Source organism: Macaca thibetana, chromosome 1 (genome assembly GCF_024542745.1).
Source record: "Macaca thibetana thibetana isolate TM-01 chromosome 1, ASM2454274v1, whole genome shotgun sequence".
In the NCBI taxonomy this organism is placed as follows: domain Eukaryota; kingdom Metazoa; phylum Chordata; class Mammalia; order Primates; family Cercopithecidae; genus Macaca; species Macaca thibetana.
The window spans coordinates 67,700,285-67,725,297 of NC_065578.1; the positions used below are offsets into that span (position 1 = coordinate 67,700,285).

Consider the following 25,013-nt stretch of genomic DNA (forward strand, 5'->3'; position numbering starts at 1 on the left):
GCTGATGGGAATGTGAACTATTCTTAGCCCTGTGAGACCCAGGAACTATTTACTGCTTTCCAATCATTCTTTCCTTGGCTTTGTTACATTACCACTCAACTCATTTCCTTTACTCCATGCTAATTAATACTCAACAAAAACCTCTAGGGAGGACTACTCTACAGATCTCTGGAGCTTTTTCTCTGCAGCTCCCTGAGTCATTCTGAACTCAGTCATCTTTGGTTTCTCAATTGCAGTGAGACCACTGGGCTTTAGTTTGGTTCCTCTGCTGGCAACTGCCTTCAGGCAATAATTTGGGGAAATCACAAAGCTCATCACCTGTTTTCCCTCTCTTGGGGATCATAGCCCTGCATCACCTGTAGTCCAATGTTTGAAAAGCGTTGTTTCATATATTTTATCTCATTTCCTAGTTGCTTATGGTAGAAAGGACAATTTGGAAGTCCACTAATATACATGAAGCTAGGCTTTGATAGAAAAATTGTGAGTTTTTATAATGAGCAAAAGTCAACAATACTTTCACTTGTCTTATAAATTGTTTCCTCAGTACACATTCTGAGAGGTTTTCAGAAGACATAAAAACAACTAACATATATATTTCTCCCAGTTCTGAGAAAACAAAAAAATCCTTTATAAAACTTAATTCGGAGTAAATACGTAAGTCTGAGTTGCTGTACTTACTGTATTTAGAACTGTTAAATTTATTTTGGTGAAACGATTTTTCTTTCAATTTAATATTAAAACTAGCTATCCTTCATTTCTTTCCCAGAAATACTTCAACAATAACACCACACACACACACACACGCATGCACACACACACATTTTCTCTCTCTCTCCACTTTCAAAATAAAAGGGTGGTATATCTCTTGGTGGTACAGATTACCAGGATATAAAATTCCATAACCATTTTTAATTTCACTAAAAACGAGGTAAAAAATATTACCCCTGATAGGGTAGAAAATATATTGTGAAATATAAGAAAAGAAACTTGATAGCAAAAGAGTTTTAATCAGTAGAGATCTTAAAGTCAATACAAAGCAAGAGGAAAGGATATAAAAATTTTTAATCAGTAGAGATCTTAAAGTCAATACAAAGCAAGAGGAAAGGATATAAAAATTGAGCATGGGCTTGCTAAATTCAAGATTTAAATATATTGCCTTTCTTTCGCTACAATCACAACTCAGTTAGGTAGATACTTTAATTCACATTTTATAGATGAGAAGATTCAGAGTTTAAGTTTCCCAAGGACAGAAAGATAAGTCAGTGGGAAATTCCATGTACATTCCATTACTAAATGCCACATAACTGTTTGGATAATGTGAGAAGAGTGGGTCATTATATGATACCAATTAGAAGATATTATGGATGGTAGAGGCAGTAATTTCTGGGATAAGAACTATAATTTACAGAATAACCAGACATCATTTGATCTGGTGAAACCTGTGCATTCCCACAATTAGACTTCACACTTTCTCTCTTTAAATGTGCAACACCTTCCCCATCCCCTCTTTACTTGTAGCAGTTGATTTTGATTCTTATATCCTGAGAAAGCCACTACCACCAAATCTACCAGTCAACTCATCTATATTTGAACTTAAAGATCTTTCTGTTAGAATGGAATCTATCCATGCTCCAGCTTAGGCGAAGCTCTTCTGAAGATATCCATTCCTTCCTTCCTCATCAAATTTTCCCTCTCGACTAGATTAAAAAATTTCAACGAGTAGGCATACTCAGAAACTTTGTCTCATAATGAAAAGATAGTTATTAACTTATTAACTAAGACTCATCAATTGTTCATAATTTTGTTTTGGTTCATGTCTGTCCAAAGCAACAGAAAGGACCATATTTTTGCTAAGATCTCTTCTAGTGCTATAATCCTAGGCGATTCTAGTAAAAGCTAATATTTATAGAGTGCTTATTCCATGCGAGACACTGTGCTAACACTTTATATGCATTATCCTACTTAATCCTCACAATCCTAAAGAGAGGTACTATTATAATCTTCATTTTATAGATAACAAAACTGGGGCTTAGATAAGTTAAATAACTTGTCTGAGTTTACCAGCTAGTTAATAGCACAGTAGGATTCAAACCTGACTGGCAGAGTTGATGTTATTAAAGCATTGTACCATGTATTTTGTAATCTCTATTGCATGCACATTAATGCAAATGGAAGTTTCCTGCCTTTATGATTTATATATTTGTTAATAATACAAAAGCAAAATTATATTGTTACAAAACCCCAAATAATTTTAATCTCAATTTGCAACATAATCCACATTTTACATATCTGTAAACAATAAAAGTTTTAGTATACAAATGCCTTAGGAAGAATTCAATTTGGTCCAATAATTTTATAGCCAGGATAAAGTCATACTTATAATTTATAATTTTCTGTCCAGGTTTTTAATAAAAATCAGTAATGTTAAATGAACACTATCGTTTTATAGAGAAATAGTATGAATTTACATTGAGAAATAAGAATAGTCATTAAACATTAAGATTTCATTACAACCCAGGCATGATATATTTCTTTACACTTAAGGAATACATATGAAACAATCTTAGAGTAAAAAATAGAAGGTAACTTGCTTTTTTGTACCAAGTCAATCAGCAGAAACCTGAATAATCTTGTTTTAAGATGAGAGTCATTTATACTTGGTAGGCATTTTCTTCCAATGAAAAAAAAAAATCAATGTGCCATTATCTTGACCCTTATAAAAATGTTTATGAAAAGCATTTAGGCCATTGATTCTCACAGTTGGCTGAATATTGGAATCACCTAGATTAAAAAAAATACTAATCCCTATACAACATCCCCAAAATTCAGATTTAATTAGTATAAGTTAGGCCCTGGGCATATAGACTGTTTTAAAACTCCTCAGGTGAGTCTAATGTGCTGTACCAGTTTGAAAACCACTAGCTTAAAGACCTGTTCCATCATCATAGAAGTCAGTCTTTAGCTGAATGATTCTATACACCCTGATTTCAGTGGGTAGTGTTGTTATTTTAAGCATCTGATAGGTGTATCTCTCATGATTAAAAAATAAATACCTTATGGAAGAGATTATATGTTTTATTTATCATTGTCTCTGCATATCTGGAACAATGAAAGGCACATAGCAGTTGCTAAATAAATATCTTTTGAATGAATATATGATTGCCTTATACAACTTTTATATCCCCATCTTCTAACAGATTACGAAAATGAGAATTCAAAATATATATATATTGAACAAATGAATGACTGAAGCAGTTGGGGATAATATTTAAGGCAAAGTCAAATCTGATAAAATATACACATATTATAAAAACACATACATATATATAAATAGATCAAAAGTAGAAAAAGAATATATAAGAGAGTGCAACATTTGGCAGCTGAGAATTATTTCATTGAGTTTTCAAATATTCTTCACATTCTTATACTTAGAAACAAAGAAGTAACCCCAAACAACTAATTCATTAGCTAATATTTCAGAACTTGCACGCATGCAGATAAATTTTCTTTTAAAAACAGAATTATAGTTTAATCCCTAACACAGCTTAGTTTTCAAAATTCAAGTAAATAAAATTTTAGCACACATCATGATAGCCTTATTGGATAGCTGTGTTAAAAACAAAAAGTATTTGGTATCACCTATTGCTATGTGCTCTCAATTGAGATCTAGTTAGTTTACTAGGAGTCTCACATTGATAAACAACTATTTTGGCACTTCCTTACATAATGTGTTTATTTAGAAATACCTTATTAATGACAGACTTCCTTTTGAGTAGCTACATTCTCAGATATGGCTTCATTTATCAAAGTTCCACAAGTATTACATAATTTTGAATTCAGTTAGTATCTTAGACTACGGAACTTTGGTTTTCTTAAAATCAGCATTGGTTGCTTGATTGTAGGTTTGTCACCAAAAAGTGCTGCTTCACTCTCCGTGGTTGGAAATCTTTTCTGATATATCAAGGGATATTCCTTCTGAAACTTAAAGATGAGGTGAGAAATTAGAAGGTATTTAACATTATTTCCCCAGCTGAAGCAGTGCTCAACATTTTATAAGAATTCAGTGTCTTTCTCAAAGAAGTATTATAGAGATTAGTATCCTTTCATTTTATCCTTGCCTTTCCCTCTCTCTTCTCATGTGAATACTATAAGATCTCTTAGATCTCATTAACATTAACATTATAGGATTCTTTCTCTTCTGATGTTAACTATCCCCCTAAATTCCAGATCTTCTTTCCCACTGGTAAAACCTATGAAGGGCATAGGCATCTAGTATTCATACTTCTTTGAGTGTCTCAGACTTAGAATTGGACGTGCCAAAATCATGTGGCTACTGGGCTTTCAGAGCTAAAAATTCTAAAACATAGTGGTAAGTCACTCAAAGATACCTATCCATACCTTATAATTGTTTTCCCAGGCTAATCCAAGCTATAATTATACAAAATACTAGTGGAAAAGGAGAGTATATATTATTATTGTTAGTATTATTTCAAAATTCAGGATAAAGAGCAAAATCAGGTAGGTACTCACATGTTTTAGGTTAATGCACATATACAATACATCATAATATATAGTCCATATACCTCAAACTTAAAATCTAAAATATTAAAATAAGAAAGTAGATTCTAAATGTTATTAACAACCAGGAATAGCAGATTAGAAAATATTTACATAATTGAGAACTTGCTCATTCTCTTACCTGTTTTAGTTTTTTCCTTTTCTCTTTTAGAGGTAAACTCCTGTTTTTAATAATATTTTCTAAAAGTTCTGCAATTGCAGCTTGAGAGGTAGAAACTTTTTGCTCATCAAACTCCTGAGCACTAATCTGCTTACAGTATGAGTAAGTTGGCAAAGGAGCAAATAGTCCATCTCCAGGATTTTCAATCTGTAGTGAACAAAATGATATAACTCTGTTAATTCTGGTCATGTTCTTATATGATAAAGTATTCTTTTGACGGGATCTAGCACCTATTAAGTTACCACCAATCAAACATTCAGCACATTAAAAAAACTATGTATTATGCAGTAGAGGTGTGTAAGTCAGTAGGTTCTAAACCCAGCTCCATAATCTACTTCGTCTGTAGCATTCAACAATGTATTTAACTTTTCTTGGTCTGTTTTTTCATCATTAAAATGGAAATTACATAAGAAAATGTATATAAAGGGCTCAGCACATTATAAGCATTAAATAAAGACAGGTGTTATAATTATTACCATTAACTATGGATTTTATTCTTTTAACTATAAAATAACAATCTAAGTATTATTCTAATTCATCTTAAGACTTTAATGTTCCGACAGTGCAGATAGTAGATGATCAGCATATTTACTGAAATATTTTTAGTTTTCATGTATTTTTGTTTTGAGGCCTAGGGACATAGGCAGAGCTTCTAACATCTTCTGATAAGAGAAAGAAATTCTAGGAGATAGTTATAATTATAAGCCAGGGCAATATTAGAATGGTATGTATGGGAAAAACATAAACATGTATTGGGCAGCCAAAGACAATACAGTAGATGTCTGTTATTTTGGCTGCTCAGTATTCCTTCTTTCCTTCTCTTAATAATTCCTTTCCATTTTAACCCCTCTACCTTCACCTTTTGTGAATAATAAATTCTCCTTTAATCTGTGTAGAACCAATCAGAGTAAGGCCCTATCTCCATCCTACTCACTCTTACCTAAACGATGCATATTTAACCTCAACTAGGCTAAGAGTTTATATTCAGAGCTTTTAAAATTGGAGATGGAGGAATGACTCTTTTTCCTTCGAACTGCAAATGTAAGGCTCTAACTCATGAACTTCAACTAGCCACATTCCTCATCATGTGAAGGAGCCACTGTCAAACACAGGATCAACACAGAAATAAGAGATGGAGGGATGGAAAGAGTCATACAGCTATTTGAGTCCCAGATTCTGTCTACATTCCTGACTTTTAGAGGTTGTTTACGGGAGCTGAAAAAGTCTCCCTTTTTGATTAAGCTACTGTGAGATGAGTTTGCCACTTGCAACTGACTACTGCAGAGAATTTTAAGACTCACAATACTTACATGTCCCTTTTTTAAGTAGTCAAGATGTTTTTCCACTGCAGTCTGTAAGTAAGAGGGTACTTGAAGAATTTCCTGATGATGATCCATTAAGAAAGAAACTAATCTTCCAGCAAGAAGCTCATCAAGATCCACTTCTTCAGCACAGCATAACACACATCGAGAAAAGGTATGTATCATCTAGAAAAATATTAAAAGATGTGAATTTAAAAAGCTAAGGTTGCATACAAACTAGAATATCAGTAATTTCCAGGTAGCATTATGTGAAGTATTGGGATAAAGTGATAAGCAGCCCTCAGTTTAAAAATGAGGACAATGATTTATACAGTTAGAAATGTAAGAATTTGATTATACTTAAATCCTTTTTAAAGTTTTTCCATGGCTGAGCATGGTGGCTCATACCTGTAATCTAAGCACTTTGGGAGGCTGAAGTGAGAGGCTCACTTTAGATAAGGAGTTCGAAGCCAGCCTAGGCAACATAGTGAAACCCTGTATCTACAAAGAAATAAAAAACTAGCCAGGCATGATGGTACGTGCCTGTTTCTTGAGCCCAGGAATTCCAGGCTGCAGTGAGCTGTGATCACAGCACTATACTCCAGCCTGGGTAACAGAGCATGATCCTGTGTAACCAGAAAAAAAAAAAAAAAAAAAAAGTATATCCTTAATGTAATTCCCAAGAATTATAAAGGCTTTGGTTTTTCTACAATTTTGTCACAATTTTATCAGTAAACACCATAGGTTCTATTAATACCACATATATATGTTGCTTAAGCTTAAAGATGGTCAGAGAACAATAACTAATTACATTAAATGAACCCCACAAAAAAACACAAAACAGGAGAATGTATAACATATAGAACACTTATATTCATAAGTGGTTGCAAAGTTGATGCCACTTAGCTTTTGAAATGCTGGAAAATAGTTTTTAAAAATGCTTATTCTGTCAGTCTTTAGACAGCAATTTAAAACACACATTTTTCAATTCCATCTTATGGGATCTTCAAATCCTGGGATAAAATTAATTACTATCACTTATTACTCTCATTACTCTCACTTATATCTATGCAACCCTCTAACTGTAACACACACACACACCTCATTCTAAAATACTTAGAAATCAGAATTCTGTTTTAAATATTTCATACATAGTAGAGGATTAGCATATTTACAGAATTGATAGATTTTCAGTTTTATTCCTACACATCAGTCAGGGTTTCCTGTCTCCTTCCATGGCTTAGACCTCAGCCTTTTGCTCTTTCTCCACATTCTCAGCCTTGTAGAGATCATCTACTCTCATAGCTTCAAGTACTATCCCTATGTAAAAGACCAAAACAATTTGCCTTCTCCCCTGATCTCTCTTCACCTGGCTCATAATTCCAACATTCTGCTGGATAAATTTCACTTAGAGTTCCTATGACTTCAAATCCTAAAAGTGCAAAACCAAAATTATCACCTTCCCAGTCATGTCTCTGAAAACGTCTTCCTCTATAAACTTTCTATGCTTTTTAATAGTGCTATAATTTCTCAAGAATAATTCCTCTTCTTTATATTAGGACTGTCATTGTTAAAGAACTATCTTTAATAACAAGTAGAAGAAAGCATAACTCTAGATTCCTTGCTATAAAAGCCTCTTGTCAATTGAAGTTGCATTTTGAGGAAGTGGTGACTTAAAAAAAAAGAGAGAGAGAGATTAAAGATACTATTTCTTTTTTTTTTGTTTGTTTTGAGACGGAGTCTCGCTCTGCCCCCCAGGCTGGAGTGCCATGGCCGGATCTCAGCTCACTGCAAGCTCCGCCTCCCGGGTTCACGCCATTCTCCTGCCTCAGCCTCCCGAGTAGTTGGGACTACAGGCGCCCGCCACCGCGCCCGGCTAGTTTTTTGTATTTTTTAGTAGAGACGGGGTTTCACCGTGTTAGCCAGGATGGTCTCGATCTCCTGACCTCGTGATCCGCCCGTCTCGGCCTCCCAAAGTGCTGGGATTACAGGCTTGAGCCACCGCGCCCGGCTAAAGATACTATTTCAAGAGTTCATTTCCAATCAATTATCAATTCATATGTCAAGGACATATGAATGCCCTTGTCCTCATTCTCACAAGGAGCCTAAGGCTGTTTGGCAATAGTGCTTCCCAACTTCTTGTCCACAATGACCTACTTTCCTATCACTATATTCTTTGAAACACTGACTTACTGTATTAAGTTCATTAGTTCTCTACTTCCACAGTTACAGTCTCCTTAAGCTTTCAACAGTACCTACATTTCCTCTTCCTTATCCACCAAACAAAACTGGCACAAGGCAACATAACATGTTCTGACTGGTCAATCACTATGAAGTGATTCAGGATGAATGAGCAGGCAAAGTCCTCAGTCAAGATTAACACCAGCATGTGAAAGTATAATGAGTGTGTACAAAAGATTAATACACTAAAATTCTGCTGTTAGGAAAGGGTAAAGAGCCTTTCCAACCTAAGAATCTAGCACTTTAAGACTAAGACATCATTTGAGTAGTACTTTTACATAGTTTGGTCTTCTTATTTTGGTTTATGAATCAGATTTATTCTTTCTGTAAGAAATCAACTTACCAGTGATCTTGTACCCATTGCATCATGAAGTTTGGGCATATCAACATTTTGACTCATTCGGGAAATCATACGCATTAAAAGTTGCAGCTTTCTACGATTTGGTGGGGGAAGTAACAAACAACATAACTGTAGAGCATCGATGGCAACCCTCTCTAAATGAGGTTGCAGCAAACCTAGAATACAAAAATACCCCCCCCAAAAATCATCAATGACACTAGTTGCTTTCATACTACCAGTATATACACCTATAGAAAGAAGGTAAAATAATATCTTAGTATTTCATTTCTTTTAACTATTTCTAGAAATTACATTCCTCTAAAGCATGGTAAGATTCTCATTTTCTTTACAACTTATTTCTAAGTATAAAAATTCTTCACTTATTACAAATAAAGTGACTCAGAATAAATGAAATTGCAAACAAGAAAATAAGTGCTTTAGGTAAATAGAATAAATCTTGGTTACATCATAGACAAAAGTCTTTTATAATAATTCCTCTTGGAGGAAAAAAAATTAAGCAACTTCAAGGAATAAAAGCCAGGTAAGCAAAACACAGAGTTAGTAAACACTAAAAGTTAATATTGCATGCATTGAGAGCAACAGCCTTACTTTGTGTGCCAGTCAACATAGAAGAAGCTGGAAGTAAAGAATTTTCTGAAAGTTCTATTGTACTTTTGCAGAGTCTTTTATTGATTGTGGCACTAGACTCTCCAAGTTCACCTTCCATAGCTGTTTGCACACTTGTGCTGCCTTGTCCAACATTTGGTTTCATGATAATTTCAGCCACTGGTGTATTGATATAACTATTCCTTCTTGTACTACTTCTTAAAAGCAAACTCTGAGACCTACAAAGCTCTTTTGACTTGCATTTCCCATTACACAACTCCTCTTGGTCTTGAACAGTCAAAGTAGAGGTTCTCTTAAAACCAGCACTGAATGGCTTTTGAGTATTTTCCTCTGAATGAAGATTCAACAGGAATTCCTGTTTAGGCTTAGACTCTAAAAACAGTTTATTATTTTGTCCTTCTATGTTCGGAAAAGATTGATGAAAGACACTGGATGCCTCTTTACTTGAATTCCCTGACACATCTACAATTCCTTCCAAAGAACAGCACCTTGGTTTGTTGTTAGAGGCTAGATCATGCATACTGCTTAACCCTATTAAATTATGACAACTTCCTCCCATTATGTCATTAGCACTCACTCTTCTGTTTCTTAAATTAACTAGCTGCGTTTTCTTAGCACATCTTTCTTGAAATCCTGGATTGCTTATCTGTAGTCTCTCAGTAGAATCTGATTCTTCTTTGTTTTTTTCTCTATGAAGCAGACTGAGAAGAAGGCACTCAGTTGATTTGAAGGAATTCAAATTGTTTAAGTGAAGGAATTTTGAAGACTGTAGATCATCTTGGATTTTATGAATCCCACTGGATCTATCTGAAACTGTGACGTAGCCACAAACAACTACCAGGAAATGAAACAAAAATTAAGATGCAACTGTATGACAGTGGACAAAAATAAAACAAAAACAATAGTAAAGTTAAAAAATAAAGCATTACTACAGTGTATGTTGTTAGTATAGTATACATAGGAGTTGCTTAATTCAGAAGCCACTTAAATAGGACACATGCAACATTCGGTTACAAACGTGCAAGACAGATGAGTGGTTTTCCCACTTGTAATATAACTTTAAAAAATTATTTCAAGAGCCTAATTAAATGGATTGAGCCAGAATACGTTTAAAAATATCTGTTCTCAGTCTGCAAGTACTAGAAACCTCATAAATATAAGACAATTGTGGTGTTATAAAATACATATATTTGATCTTTGTCCTTAGTACCTGGTATGGAGCTCCTAAAATCCTTGGAATTTCCTGAATGATAAAGGTCTTTGGTTATTCATAACAAGCCTATTTCAGCATATATGAGTTCATGCTAAGGTAACTGAGGGCTGGCCATGGTTGGAATTTTCATCACCAACTACAACCTTGTGGGAGGAGAAATGGGCTAGAGATTGAGTTCAATTGACAAAAGTGACCAACGATTTGGTCAGTCATGCCTTGGTAATTAAACTTCAATTAAAACTCTAAAATATGCAGGCTGAGGGAGTTTCTAGCTTGGTCAAACACATGGATGTGCTGGGATCACGACATGACTAGAAAGGGTAGAGAAACTCTGTGCCACCCCTACCCTCATACCTTGTCCTGTGTAACTCTTCCATTTGGCTATTCTTGAGATCTAGCTTTTATAATAAACTAACAGTTATAGATAAAGTGCTTTTCTGAGTTCTGTGAATCATTATAGTGAATTATTGAATCTGGTAGGGGGTTGAGGGAAGTCCCGAATTGGTAGTTGGCTGGGTGGAAGTATGAGTAACCTGGGGACCTTATTTCACTGAATTTTAAAATAATTTGTAGGCTGCCACCTTCATATTTACCTATGGTTTTAGATCTTCTAAATTATAAGAAATGTGAAAACTTTAACAAAATGAACTAAAATCAGTAAAATCCATACATACCCAAAATGTTCACAAATAACTCGTAATATTCAAAAGTAAGTAGAGGTTCAGGGAGATCTAGAAAATAATCTGCGATTGTTCTGAATACATCTCGTTCAAATCCAACATAAGTTGGATTATTCATATCATTGCTTCTTGGCCCTAAGAAGTAGAAGGCAAAAGAAAAAGGTAAAGTATATTTTAATTTAAATACAATTTTTAAATACAAAAAGTATAAAATCTGTGTTTCATGAAGGAGTTATGTTTAACAACAAATTCTGCCACCGTTCAAAAATTTAAAGGGCATATCTCATTCTTCCTCATTATCTTTCCACTAGAAGCAGTCAATTGCTAGTATTTTGTTTTATTTTAACATTTGTATACCTGAAAAATCATACAAAAAGTAAAATTTTAATATCATTTTAAAAGCATTAGGGAAGCTTAGTTTACTAAGATTTTACTGTAATTCATTTTGTAAAGGAAAGAATATTTGGATAATACAAATAATTCCTTCAAATTGTCTTTGTGTAAATTTACATTTTCATGAATACATTTTGTCTGACATGAAACATAGCCTTAATGAATTTAAATAATATCTTTACATTGTTGTTTCTTAAGCTTTACACAACTATTGAAATAATCATACTTACTCATTTGTTTTTTCCTCAAAAATAAGATCTGATCTCATTTTATAGATAAGAAAACTGAGGCTAAGAGTACCTTGCCCAAGATGAAAAAGACTTTGGTAGCAAAGTTTGAATTAGAAGTTAGAGCAGTGTAAAATAAGAGCAAGGACCAGGACTTTTAGCTCCAACAACACTTAAAGTGTGGTTCATGGATTATATCACAGAATCATCCAATGTACCTATTAAAAATACAAACTCCTCTATGGAGACCAGAATCCATGAAGGTGGGGCCAGAAATTTACTGACCTAGAAATGTTCGCTTCTAGTTCACTAACTGAGTGGTTTCCAAACACTAACCTGAGAACCTTCACTATAATAATCTTCTGGGGGCATTTTTTTTTTTTTTTTTTAAAAGATTCCTGACCTACTAAATCAACCACTTCAGAATCTCTGGAGAGTCTCTTTAGTGACTGTGGTGTGCATCCAGGTTTTAGAGCCATTATACTATCTTTCAAGTTAAAATGTTTCTCTTCCCAAGTCCAAATACTATTTCTTACTTCCCTGTTTCCAAACTTTTGTATGGACATACAAATGTGAGAACACACTAAAAAGAATTAAAGAAAACAATTCCCAATCTTAACAATAGAGCAAAATAGATATTTTTTTAAGGACATAAGAAATAGTATGTGGAATAAAAGATTTGATAATCATTAGAAAGTTCTCTAAGAAAATACATGTTTACAGGAATTAAAATATTAAAAATATAGAATTTATAGAGAATCTAGGTTTGAGCTGTAGCTCCTTTGCACTAAAAGAAGATACTCTAAGCTTTGGTTTTCTCTGTTGGAAAAATTGGGATGGTATACTGATTACTAATTCTTACATCTCACAGAATTACTCTAGGGGATCCAATAACAAGTAAAGTTAAGTCTTAACTGTGCCTCTGGCTAAATACATTGTTGCTAATTTGGAATCCAGTAAGTTATATAATTGGTATCATTTAGGTATTACATAGACTGGAAAGAGAAGGAAGACAGGCTCCCTAAAGACCAGATGTCAGAGAAATCCCTGTCAGTATGCCTATCTGAATTCCTAACCGTGAGCAAAGGAATGAAAGAGAAGAATACTTAACTATACTTGGAAAGTAGAAAGACAAATTCAAGTCTTAAGTTCATAATAAAGATTTTTATCTTAATTTGACAAATAAAATGTTTCTGTAAATGTATTTACTTTATTGCTATTTATTCAATGTCATTTTATCATATTGACAGCCAGTGGACAACAAAGGAATATAAAGTTACCCTCAACATTAATAAATCCCTATTAGCATTTTAGAAAACGCTAATTTTATATGAACTAGAAAATTATATTTGTAACTAAAACATAATTTAGCTTTTGATGATTTAGCTTATACCTTTGTACATTTAAAAAATTAACTTTGAAAAAATTAGGATTTTGTACTCATACTAGGGTTTTATGTTACAAAAATCAATTATCACTGATCATGATGAAAAAGCTCGATCAATTAAATGCTAAAAAAATTTCTGGATTAGTGACTGATAAGGTTTGGATCTGTCCTCACCCAAATCTTATGCCAAATTGGTAATCCCCAGTATTGCAGGTGGGGCCTGGTGGGAGGTGATTGAATCATGGGGGTATATTTCCCCTTTGGTGCTGTTCTTGTGATACTGAGTGAGTTATCACAAGATCTGGTTGCTTAAAAGTGTGTACCACCTCCGCACACAACCTTCCTCCTGTTCCAGCCATGTAAGACGTGCCTGCTTCTCCTCCGCCTTCTGCCATGACTGTAAGTTGTAAGTTTCCTAAGGCCTCCTCAGCCATATTTCCTATAAAGCCTGTGGAACCATGAGCCAATTAAACCTCTATTCTTTATAAATTACCCTGTCTCAAGCATTTCTTTATAGTAGCACGAGAACAAACTAATAGAATAACAGATAACCTTTTTTTTCATAACATAAAGTCACATTAATATATCTAGTATTCTATGCTTCTACACTATAGAAATCCCATGGAGTTCAAGCCATTTGAACTCTGTGCCTTATTCATGCGATTAGTGTGGATTTCACTTAAAAAATCCTTTGAGATCCTCTAGGCTATGACTTTATAATTTATGTGAACTAAACCATAAATAATATGCTTGAATTAAAAAATCACCTTCTTTCTAAACAGAAAAAGTTAAGGGCTCCATAATGTAATAAATTCCATTAGACTTTGATTTATATATCAAGATAAATGATATACTTTAATTTTATCAGGACTTTAATAAATTATTTTAAAAATTTCCTTGGTTCTTGTTAAATACTATCAATATAAAAAACACACACACACACACACACACACACACACACACACACACACATTTAACTTACAATTTGCTAGGCACTTCATGGCAGATAATACCCAGTGAGGGAGGTCATCTACACAAAAAGAAAAATATTACTAAGTAAACCATACAATTTTTATGACAGTATATTTCAAAATATCACGCTTATGTGCAATTAAATGTATCTATACACATACACATACATGTTACATTTGTATATGTGTGTATTACCAGGATTAAAAAGTATTATATGTTTAATAAGACACAGGATCGAGTCAATATTTTAAAATAGAAAAAGTCTGAAAAAATTATAGAGATTCTGAGTTTGATCCATATTACATATAACAATTAAATACTGCCAAATTGAGGATTAATTATTTTGAGGGAGTGTTTAGATATAAATTCCACATTCATTTTTATCTACTATCACTACCTTTGCTTCATCCTTGTTTCTATTCTGCCTATTGCTATGCTATTTGAATATTAATGATTTGGGTGAGACCTATGATTGAAATGAACTGTATGTCGTTATTATGCTCCTTTAATAGTGAAGCTTGCTTAAAATCTTTCAAGTGCTACTGAATAAAATATGTTCCATAGAAATCTAGCACTTTTTTTACACAGGGTTACAAAGAATAGAAATCTTAAATGAGGGCATATACTGTTAACCATGTTATTTTAGATAATGGAAGAAGGGACTGGTCTACAGCCACATGCATAAGCCACATAGCAAACTCATCAGTTTTAACATTTACCTTTTGCTCCTACAATTAAAAACTCAAAGTTCTTGCCCATAAAAAGAAAATCAAAGTAATATATGTCAGTTAATTCCACAGCCAGAAACTTAGCACAAAAACATTAGCTACAATTTTGAGATTTATTGATACCTTTCTCATAATCTAAGTTTTCTAATACATCTATCTAGCTTGAATTATTTCCCTGATTTTTGTATCTAAATCTGAAATCAATCAACTATATAAATATATAAAACAAAAAAGCCTCATCTTTAGGAATCCTAGAATCCTCATCTTTAAAGTCTGAGCTTATTTTGTTGTGTTATTACAGTTTTGTATATATGTTTGACTCCTGTTAATTTGTACATAACTACTCATGTAAGCCTCATGAGCGTATGGACCATTTCTATCCTATCATTAAACTTTAGCACAATGTCTGACATGTTGGAAGCCCTCAACAAAAATGTGCTTAATCAAAACTTTTCTTATACTTGTATACCTTTTGGATGTTTAACTTTGTCATTTTTTTAATACCATGCATAAATCTATCTTAGCAGATAAAATATTTCTTATAATAGCATGAATAATACTCACTTATAAATTACTCCACTGTTATTACTAAAGCACTTATGATAGCCCCTCTGATGCTCCATGAAAGTATTCTACTTTCAACATTTGGGTCTCTCTTTACACTACTTGCAACCTTGTTGGCAAGTTTTTAAAAGTTCTAATTATTTTATTAATACCAACCTGATTTGTTTTGTAGTGTAACTACTCCATGTTTACTTGTATTAGCCATGTTGTACATTATATATTGGGGAATTACTTGTTTTGGATTTATGACTTCTTCTAGGGATGGCACACCTAAAATGGTTTGCAGGCTAAATAGAAGAAAGAATATTAACTTTTTGTCTTTGTAAATAGGATAGATTATACATATGAATGAATATGACTAGTAAACAAAGCCATCAGAATATTTTATTTTTCTTAACTTCTAAAGACTTATATTTAGTATCCCCTTTCAAATGTATTTATCTCAGTAATCTTAAAAGGATTACAATATATATCCCAAACTATGGCCACAATGTTGATTCAAAGAAAAGGTGAATCATACCAAAGCATTCAATTTCTACTCTATTAAGCTATAACAAGAGTATTTATTTAAAAACACATATACAGGTTGCGTTCTAACCTTTGATAATTAATCTGTTCTGATTCATTTGCATATTTTGATGTAAATGTCAAAATAATAATCAGAACACTTCAGGAACTTCATTAAAGCTTAATTTTATCTTACTAGATCAGAATAACACATTTCCAAACTTCTTCAACATCTTCCTGGCTTAGTTCTCTATTATCAGCTGCATTTTCTTGATCTTCATTGATTATTTTATGCTTTATTTTCTCGGCCTTTTCCTGAAAAAAGGATTATTTTGGTTTAATCTGGTATGCTCAAATTTTTAAATACTGAAAGCAACAATAATTCTATTACTATCAGTCCATTGTGGAGCTATAAAGTGTCTCCCAAAGAAATAATGTAACACGGTAATGGGGTTTTTAATTTTGCAGTTGTCCCTAGCACCCTCAAATCAATTTAAACCAAAACACACTTAAATTATATAACTATTGTTTTCAATTATGTCTCACTACCATTTTTGTTATTCTTTCTATGGGTCACAAACAATTTTATACATACATTTTCAGAACGTAATGTAGGTTAGGAGGTTTCAGTTCTGGATTTAAATATTAAAGAATCATTTACTTTTAATGATTCTATTATTGAGTATACCATAATCATATTTAAACTAGTAATTAGTAAAAGGATGTGTTACCTGAGATAAATGTAATCCATGCTTTTTAGGAGTTCTACGAGATAAGTTTCGTAATTTAAAAATACTATCTTTATCTTTGGAAAAGTTCTCTATGTTGTTTCTTTGCAACTCTGGATGCCTTCGTGGTGGAGTTTTAAGTGGCGAAGTTGCAGGAAATCTGGTTTAAAAATAATAAGCAATTAAATAAGGTGAGATTAGAAACAAACTTTTAGAGTCTATTTATTTCAAAATTCACATAAAGAGCCTGATTTATTAATACTACCAAGTAATAAAGATTCTAGACAAATAAATTTTCCCATTAAAAATAGGTTTCTTCTTTCTTTAGTATATTGTGCATATTTTAACTTTATTTCTGGATAATTCAGGGTTATTACTAGGGTCAATTCTGGTAGAGGGGTATTGCTTACACAAAAAATGGCTCTAGAGTGCTACATTTTCTAAATTTCTTTGATGAGTTATCCAGTTTGTATATTCCCCCTTTTGTTTGTGCTTGTCCTACATTGTGGAACTTAGTTTCTGTTGCTTCTTTTGATTGTAATATTTTGGCCTCCTTTTATTTTAATATAAAATATTTCAAAGATATAATAAAACAATACCCATGTATGTAACTGGCAACCAATGTAATTGTTGACATTTTGCGACTTCTCCTTTATTATTTTTTTTAACTTTTATTTTAAGTTCAGGGGTACATGTGCAGGTTTCTTACATAGGTAAACTTGTGTTGTGGAGGTTTGTTATACAGATTATTTCATCACCCAAGTATTAAGTCGAGTACCCATTAGTCATTTTTCCTGATCCTATCCCTCCTCATACCTTCCATCGTCCAATAGGCCCCAGTGTCTATTGTTCTCCTCTATGTGTCCATGTGTTCTCATCAGTTAGCTCCCACTTGTAAGTGAGAGCATGTGGTATTTAGTTTTCTGTTCCTTAGTTAGTTTGCCTCCACCTCCATCTATGTTCCTGCAAAGTACATTATCTCATTCTTTTCTATGGCTGCATAGTATTCCATGGTGTATATGTACACATTTTCTTTATCCAGTATACAACTGATGGACATTCAGGTTGACTCTTTGTCTTTGCTATTGTGAATAGTTCTGCACTGAACATACGTGTACATGTGTCTTCATGACAGAATGATTTATATTCCTTTGGGTATATACCTAGTAATGGGATTGCTAGGTTAAATGGTAGTTCTGGTTTTAGGATTTTAATGAATCACTATACTGTTGTCCACAATTCATATGGAACCAAAAAAAGAGCCCAAATAGCCAAGGCTATCCTAAGGAAAAAGAGCAAAGCTGGAAGCATCATGCTCCCAGACTTCAAACCATACTATAGGGCTGCAGTAAGCAAAACAAAATAGTACTGGTATAAAAACCAACACATAGACTAATGAAACACAATAGAGAGCCCGGAAATAAGACCATGCACCTACAACCATCCGATCTTCAGCAAAGCTGACAAAAACAAGCAATGGGGGAAACAATTTCCTATTTAACAAATGGTGCTGGGATAACAGGTTAGTCACATGCAGAAGATTGAAATGGGACCCCTTCATTACACCACATACAAAAATTAACTCAAGGTGGATTAAAGACTTAAGTGTAAAACCCAAAACTATAAAAAACCTGGAAGAAAACCTAGGCAATCTCATTCTAGACACTGGAATGGGCAAAGATTTCATGATGAAGATGCCGAAAGCAACTGCAACAAAAGCAAAAACTGACAGATGGGATGTAATTAAATGAAAGAGCTACACAGAAAAAGAAACTATCAATGGAGTCAACAAACAACCTATGGAATGGGAGAAAATTTTTGCAAACTATGAATCTGACAAAGCTCTAGTATCCAGCATTTACAAGGAACTTAAAAAAATTTACAAACAACTTCATTGAAAAGGGGGCAAAGGACAAGAACTGACACTTTTCAAAAGAAGACATATATGTGGCCAACAAGCATATGAAAAATGTTCAATATTACTGATTATTGGAGAAATGCAAATCAAAACCATAATGAGATACCATCTCACACCAGTCAGAATGGTTACTATTAAAAAATAAAAAAATAACAGGTGCAGGCAAGGTTGCAGACAAAATGGAATGTTTATACACTGTTGGTGGGAGTGTAAATAACTCCTTTTTCTAAAAAACTGAAATTCTTTGCTCACTCATATCCCCCTCTTCCTGAGAGTAAAATATAAACTTATAGTTTCATAAAATAAGCCTATAGTTGTATTTCTTTTCCATGCTTTTATATTTTTAATAAATGTAAATAAACAATATGTGATTTGGTGTTTTTTCACTTTATTGTATCTTTTACATCTTTTTTTTTTTCTTCTCTGTCACCCAGGTTGGAGTGCAGTAGTATGATCACGGCTGACTACAGTCTCAATCTCCTAGGCTCAGCCTCCCAAGCAGATGAGTCAACAGGCACCAGGCACGTGCCACCATGCCTAATTTTTTTTTTTTTTGTAGAGACAGGGTCTCCCTATGTTGTCCAGACTGGTCTCTAATCCCTGGATTCAAGTGACACTCCTGCCTCGGCCTCCAAAAGTGCTGGGATTACAGGTGTGAGCCACCCTGCCTGGCCTCATACATCAAATTTATTCAAAAAGTTTGTAGTGATCTCAAAAGTTTGAAGACCTCAGAAGTATGACCTTGGTCTTCAAAATTCTCTTAGACTTTTACCAAATGACTTTTAGAATCTGCTTATTAAGTTCCACAAAGAAACTATATTGAAGTTTTGAATGAAAATGCACTGAATTTCTATTTCATTTTGGGAGGAATTGACTTGTATATACATGATACTAAGTATTTTCATTCATGAACAGGGTATCTTTCTCCATTTATTCTATTTAATACAATTTAATACTTTTCTCCAATAAGGTCTTACACATTTTTGGTAAACTTTATTTTTACATACTTTATAGTTTTGTTACCATCATAAAAGACTAGGAGAGGCCAGGCGTGGTGGCTCATGCCTGTAATCCCAGCACTTTGGAAGGCCAAGGTGGGTGGATTGCTTGAGGTCAGGAGTTTGAGACCAGTCTGGGAAACACAGTGAAACCCCATGTTCACAAAAAATGCAAAACTTAGCTGGGCATGGTGGTGTGCGCCTGTAGTCCCCGCTACTTGGAAGGCTGAAGTGGGAGGATCGTTTGAGCCCGGGAGGCAGAAAAGACTAGGGGCAGAGAGACTAGTTGAGGATTTATGCAGAAATCCAAGTAAAACAAAAACAAAACAAATAAAGAGAAATCCAGGTAAGAATTATAGCCTAACAAAAAGAAGATTCATCTTGGAGAGAGATGTGCAAAGATCAGAGAACTACTTAGGCAGCACAATAGACTAAATCATATTTAAAGGAGAAGAAAGGGAAAGAATCAAGGCAACCAGAGGGAAGGCAATGCCATTTATTCAGATAGGAAACCTAAGAAGACAAAATTTAGGTTAGGGGGTGATAGTCATTTTTCTATATGGTATATTTGAAGTGCCTTTCCAGGAGGCAGTTGAAAAAAATGGGCCGAAGGCTCAGGAGAGATATTTCAGGAGAGGCCTGAAAGTCTTAAGAAAAGTAGGTGAAGACATGGCATGAGATTGCCTAGGGAGAAGATGAAGTAAAGACAAGGGCAGGAACTTGAAGATGGGCGAGTTAAAGGATGAGCAGCAGTAAAGGAGCCCACAAAGATAACTGAGCAGTAGTTAAGACAGGAAAGATTTGTAGAGTGCTATACAAAATGGATTACTCATGATTGTTATTGTAGTTTACTTGTACGACATAAACCATTTTTAGTACATAGGAAACAATAAATTCTTAGACATTTCATTTGAAAAGTACCTAATGTTGTAGAAAAAAAAAAAGCATGGACATTAGATTCCACAGGCCTACTTTAATGGCTATATAACAAAGAACCGTAAGTCATAAGAGAAAAAGCAATTATGCTGACCTGTGGGAGTCAGAAAATCTCCACAGAAGAGGTTATGAAAGAGCTGAGATTAAAATAAATGTATAAGTTTACTAGCCTGACAAATGTGTACAGTGGAAAAACATTTCAGGCAGACAGAACAAGATTTGTTGAAGCATGGTCTCAGTTTCCCCATCTGTTAAAAGGGGTTAATATCTACCCTGCTTGGCTACTACAGCAATTAAGTAGGAACACATATGTAAATCATCAAATGGAGTTTCTGTTATATCTTAACTGCTTAATAAATATTCTCTTTAACCTGTGGTATACTTCTTCTGTTATCATTGTTATTTTTTGAGAGTCTTGCTCTGTTGCCCAAGCTGCAGTGCAGTGGTGCAATCTCAACTCACTGCAACCTCTTACCTCCCAGGCTCAAGCACTTCTCGTGCCTCAGTCGCAGGTGTGCACAACCACACCCAACTCATTTTTTGTATTTTTAGTAGAGACAGGGTTTCACCATGTTAGCCAGGCTGGTCTCAACTCCTAGCCTCAAGTTGATCCCCACACCTCAGCCTCCCAAAGTGCTGGGATTACAGGCATAAGCCACCTCACCTGGCCCTGCTATTTGTTATGTAAGATTTGCTATTACTATATTACATGTAGTCTTAAATTAAATGTTCGAAGGGAAGGATCTGTGAACTTATAAATCTAGAAACTATGCAACTAAGGTCAGTAATATGTCCTTAAAACGTTATAAAGTGTTCAGAATATGCAGAAGTGATAATATCTCACTATTTCCCTTCCAATTCCCTACTTTATTATATATGCTAACACTTAAAAACTTTAAATTTTGTAGCAATTAACTTTCACATTACAATTTTTCTAAATGATTTTAATTGAACTGAGAGCATTAATAGTTTTCCAAAGAAATATTACTTCTTTGAAGAAGCTGCTGTTATAGTAAAAATATAAGTAGAGATAAAACTACAGTAATTCAGTTTTACAGTTACATATCTGTTCATTACCTGAAGAGCTGGTTGTTATCATCAACATTTTCTGATCCCCACCTCCCTTTGATATCTTCAATTACATGATTCTTAAGAAATTTCCTCAACAGTTGGATAGTCTGTTGCCTTGTAACTTCAGGACCAAAATTGCTATTATTTCTTAATAGATCATAAAGCCAATCCACTGCTTCTCCTGCTGTGAAACAATTACCATATTTTTTAAAGTGCTGTCTGTGTTTTCTTAGAGGCATTCCTGCTCGAAAAGATGTGGTAACTTCATTCCACTGTAAAAAGAAGGAAAATATTTTTAAAAATTTGAAGAAAAATTAAATCTCATATTGATTTGAAGTACATTAGGTAAAGATAATTCTTTAATTCACATCTGATTACATCATAAAAATTCTTGAAGAATCATTCATCTTATTTGTGCCACATAAAATTTTATATCTGGCTGGGCGTGGTGGCTCACCAGAAGTTGGGAGTTCGAGACCAGCCTGACCAACATGGTAAAAACCCATCTCTACTAAAAATACAAAATTAGCCGGGAATGGTGGCGCATGCCTAAAGTTCCAGCTACTCGGGAGGCTGAGGCAGGAGAATTGCTTGAACCTGGGAGGTGGAGGTTGCAGTGAGCTGAGATCGCATCATTCCACTCCAGCCTAGGCAACAAGAGCAAAAAAAAAAAAAAAGAAAGTACATCTTACACTGCTTTCTTTTTATTAATTCTAGTGCTGTAGTAATATTTTTATGTAATAGTTTTTTTATTAGAAGCACTTCATTGGCTTATCAGCTTGTTTAAGAAACCTAGAAATAAGGAAGAACTACAATCAATATAGAAAACATTCATCCTTGTTTTTTACCTCAATTAATATTAATGTTGGTAGCACTGTGCTTCACATTCATTATTTCACTTTAATTATCACAATTCTATGAAAAGGTACTATTAATTTCTCATTTTTCACATAAGGAAAATAAAGCAGAGAGATTAATAAAATGACCAAGGTCACACAGCTAGGTGATGAACGTAGGCATTCAAATCCAGGTGTGACTGACTCTAGAACCTGTACTCTCAACTACTGTGCTGGCCAAACAAAACTTATGGCAGGCAATAGTTTTACTGGTGAAGTATCTTTAACATGAAAAATGGCTTATGTATTTACTATAGCATCTCTTTTGTGAAGATTCCTGTAATGAACATAGAACAGATGGGATACATTAAGTAAGATGAAAGTCCATTGCATATTTAATGACCCTGTGACATGTACATTTTGCAAAGATATGATATTTTTTAAACTGTCCTCAAATCAGCCAGACCTCTACATTTATGACCACTCTAACGGTGGAGCATGGAGGTGATGTTGGTATAGAATAAACACATCACTTTTTAATAGAAAAATCCTACGTTAGCGGTCAAATCTAATTTGCAACCCATTATGCCACTATTAGCTATGTTACTGCTTTTCTAACCTATGTGGCCCCCATACCACAAGACAGAATTTAAGGGCTGAAAACTTGATGATTATATTGTTTTCTTTCCACACTTTCCCACTTTATATATTTATCCAAGAAACTGATATTGAGCTGCTCACTCTGTACTGGCCTGAGGATACAGTAATAAAAATGACAGAAAGGGTCTCTGTACTAAGGGAGATTACAGAATGGCTTTCCTGAGATGTAGTACAGGGTAGTGGTTTTAAGAACAGGCTCTGGAGTTAAGACTACTAGGGTTAGTTTCCCAGTTCTAGCTCTGCCACTACTGTTTATGACATTTTGGGCCTATCTTCAATCTCTATGCCTCAATCTCCTTAACCACGAAACAGGGACAAAAGGACCTAACGAATGGGCTTATTGGAATGATAACATGATGTAATATATGTGAAGTACTAGTAAGCATTCAGTGCATGTTTTCTTTTTCAGCGGGTTTATACTACTTTCATCTAATGGGTTTTAAATTACGTGGCAGGACTACCTGATTGAGGTTCCTTCCTGTCCTAAATTCCACCCTTCATATTGGTAAATATGGCCAATAACTTCCTAAGTAGCAGAATCCATGTGAGATTGCCATACCAGGAAGATCTGAATTCTACCTCTGCCATTTTCTGTTGATGTGACTTTAGAAGGCATGTAACGTCTGTGAGCCTCAGTGTGCACACTGGTAAAGTAGGGCTAATAATACATGCTCGCCTGAAGGGCATTCCTAAGAGGAAAATGCTTGTTATTCTGCAGATCACAACACACTTTCAAAAACAGCATCCTCCTGGGAAACCCCTTAAGGCGAGCATGTATTAGTAACCTTTACCAGTGTGGAAACAGGCTCGCAGAAGGTAGGGGACTCCCCTAACGTCACATAACCAGTACCACAGTATCCCATAGAACCGAAGACCCAACGGCACGAAACGCGTTGGGAGTGCTATACATGCAAATTCAGGAGCCGCCAGCAGTGGTTACTGACGGGTACTCAGAAATACCGTTTTGAAACAGGCAGCTGTTCTCCTAGTGCTATTCGGCCGGTACATCCTGCTTTAAATTCTATGGGTTCAATAAACAAAATTGTCACATTCGGGCTTGCCCACAACCTAACCCTACAAAGCTTTGGCGCTCATTCCCAATTGCTCCCTAATTGTGAGGCGGGCAGAAAATCAGACGGGGTGAGCGGCGAAATCGGAATATTCTAAGACGCCCCCAGGGCACAGGACTTGCTCCTCAAAGCGAGTCTGGTGCGGTCTACGCGCGGTGCTTCCTTTCGGACCTGAGACCCAGATCCTCAAAACAGAGGGAGCGGTGAGTCTGGCAAAGGTCGCATACCCGTTACGTCTCCTCGCCAGCGTTTTCACTGAACCTAGGGCTCCTGGGACTCATCCCTCCAACCGAGGTAAAACTGCGAACGGTCCAGGTGAAACTGCGGACAGTGGTGACCGCCGTCAGCTCGCTGACCGGTCCCGTCTATCCGAGCTGTCTTACCAGCTTGGTGGCCCGATAAGGCCCGGGAGGCACACCCCGACTCTCCATAGGTCTGTCAGCGCCTGGTGGCGTCCATGGCGGCGAAGGCGACACTCAGGCCCAGCGGCCCGGGTAGTGGCGAGTCTCGGCACAACCGTTGGCCCCGCCGCCGATTTGAATAGCATAGAGGGCTGCGCGGATTGGCCGCGCCGCGGGTCACGTGATGCCGCAGCCAGGCTTGGGACTGAGTCGGCTGGGGCGGAGGAGGCTCGGCAGCATTCCGGAGCTCCGGTAGCTGGCGCGGGCTGGGGTGGGCTGGGCTGGCCTGGGACCGCCCCGGTGAGACAGGTTCGGGTTTCCCTGGCGCTGCTTCTTCCTCCTCCGGTCTACGGCGAGGCGGAGTCATGTTTTCGTACTCAGAAGGGATGAGCTGTTTAGTTCCAAACGAAATTATTTGGAGTCCAGCCTTTGGTTTAAGGAAATTTGAAAAGACAAGAAAATACGGTTTTTCTGCCT

General features: G+C 35.2%; 1 protein-coding gene across 2 annotated transcripts; it reads right to left on the bottom strand.

The window, feature by feature from the left end:
• Positions 1 to 1,053: 1,053 nt before the first annotated feature.
• On the bottom strand, positions 1,054 to 24,658 carry DEPDC1 (DEP domain containing 1). Of its 2 annotated transcripts, XM_050804572.1 has the most exons (12): positions 24,519 to 24,658; positions 21,576 to 21,841; positions 16,650 to 16,806; positions 16,115 to 16,233; positions 15,568 to 15,698; positions 14,130 to 14,177; positions 11,135 to 11,275; positions 9,230 to 10,081; positions 8,624 to 8,796; positions 6,049 to 6,225; positions 4,700 to 4,885; positions 1,054 to 3,981 (listed from the first exon to the last, which is right to left on the bottom strand). In XM_050804572.1, exons 1-12 carry the CDS (start codon positions 24,564 to 24,566, stop codon positions 3,841 to 3,843), a joined length of 2,439 nt encoding a protein of 812 aa, XP_050660529.1. In that variant the 5' UTR covers positions 24,567 to 24,658; the 3' UTR covers positions 1,054 to 3,840. The 2 variants fall into 2 exon arrangements, with proteins under 2 accessions (XP_050660529.1, XP_050660540.1); XM_050804583.1 differs by lacking the exon at positions 9,230 to 10,081.
• Positions 24,659 to 25,013: the final 355 nt, after the last annotated feature.

Bases quoted from the DNA above. Each gene is read 5' to 3' on its own strand.
- DEPDC1 (XM_050804572.1), bottom strand. From the start codon at position 24,566: ATGGAGAGTCGGGGTGTGCCTCCCGGGCCTTATCGGGCCACCAAGCTG. The intron at 21,842-24,518 runs GTAAGACAGCTC...TTCTTTTTACAG, and splicing joins CTTATCGGGCCACCAAGCTG to TGGAATGAAGTTACCACATC. The intron at 3,982-4,699 runs GTAAGAGAATGA...CTCATCTTTAAG, and splicing joins AAAGGAAAAAACTAAAACAG to TTTCAGAAGGAATATCCCTT.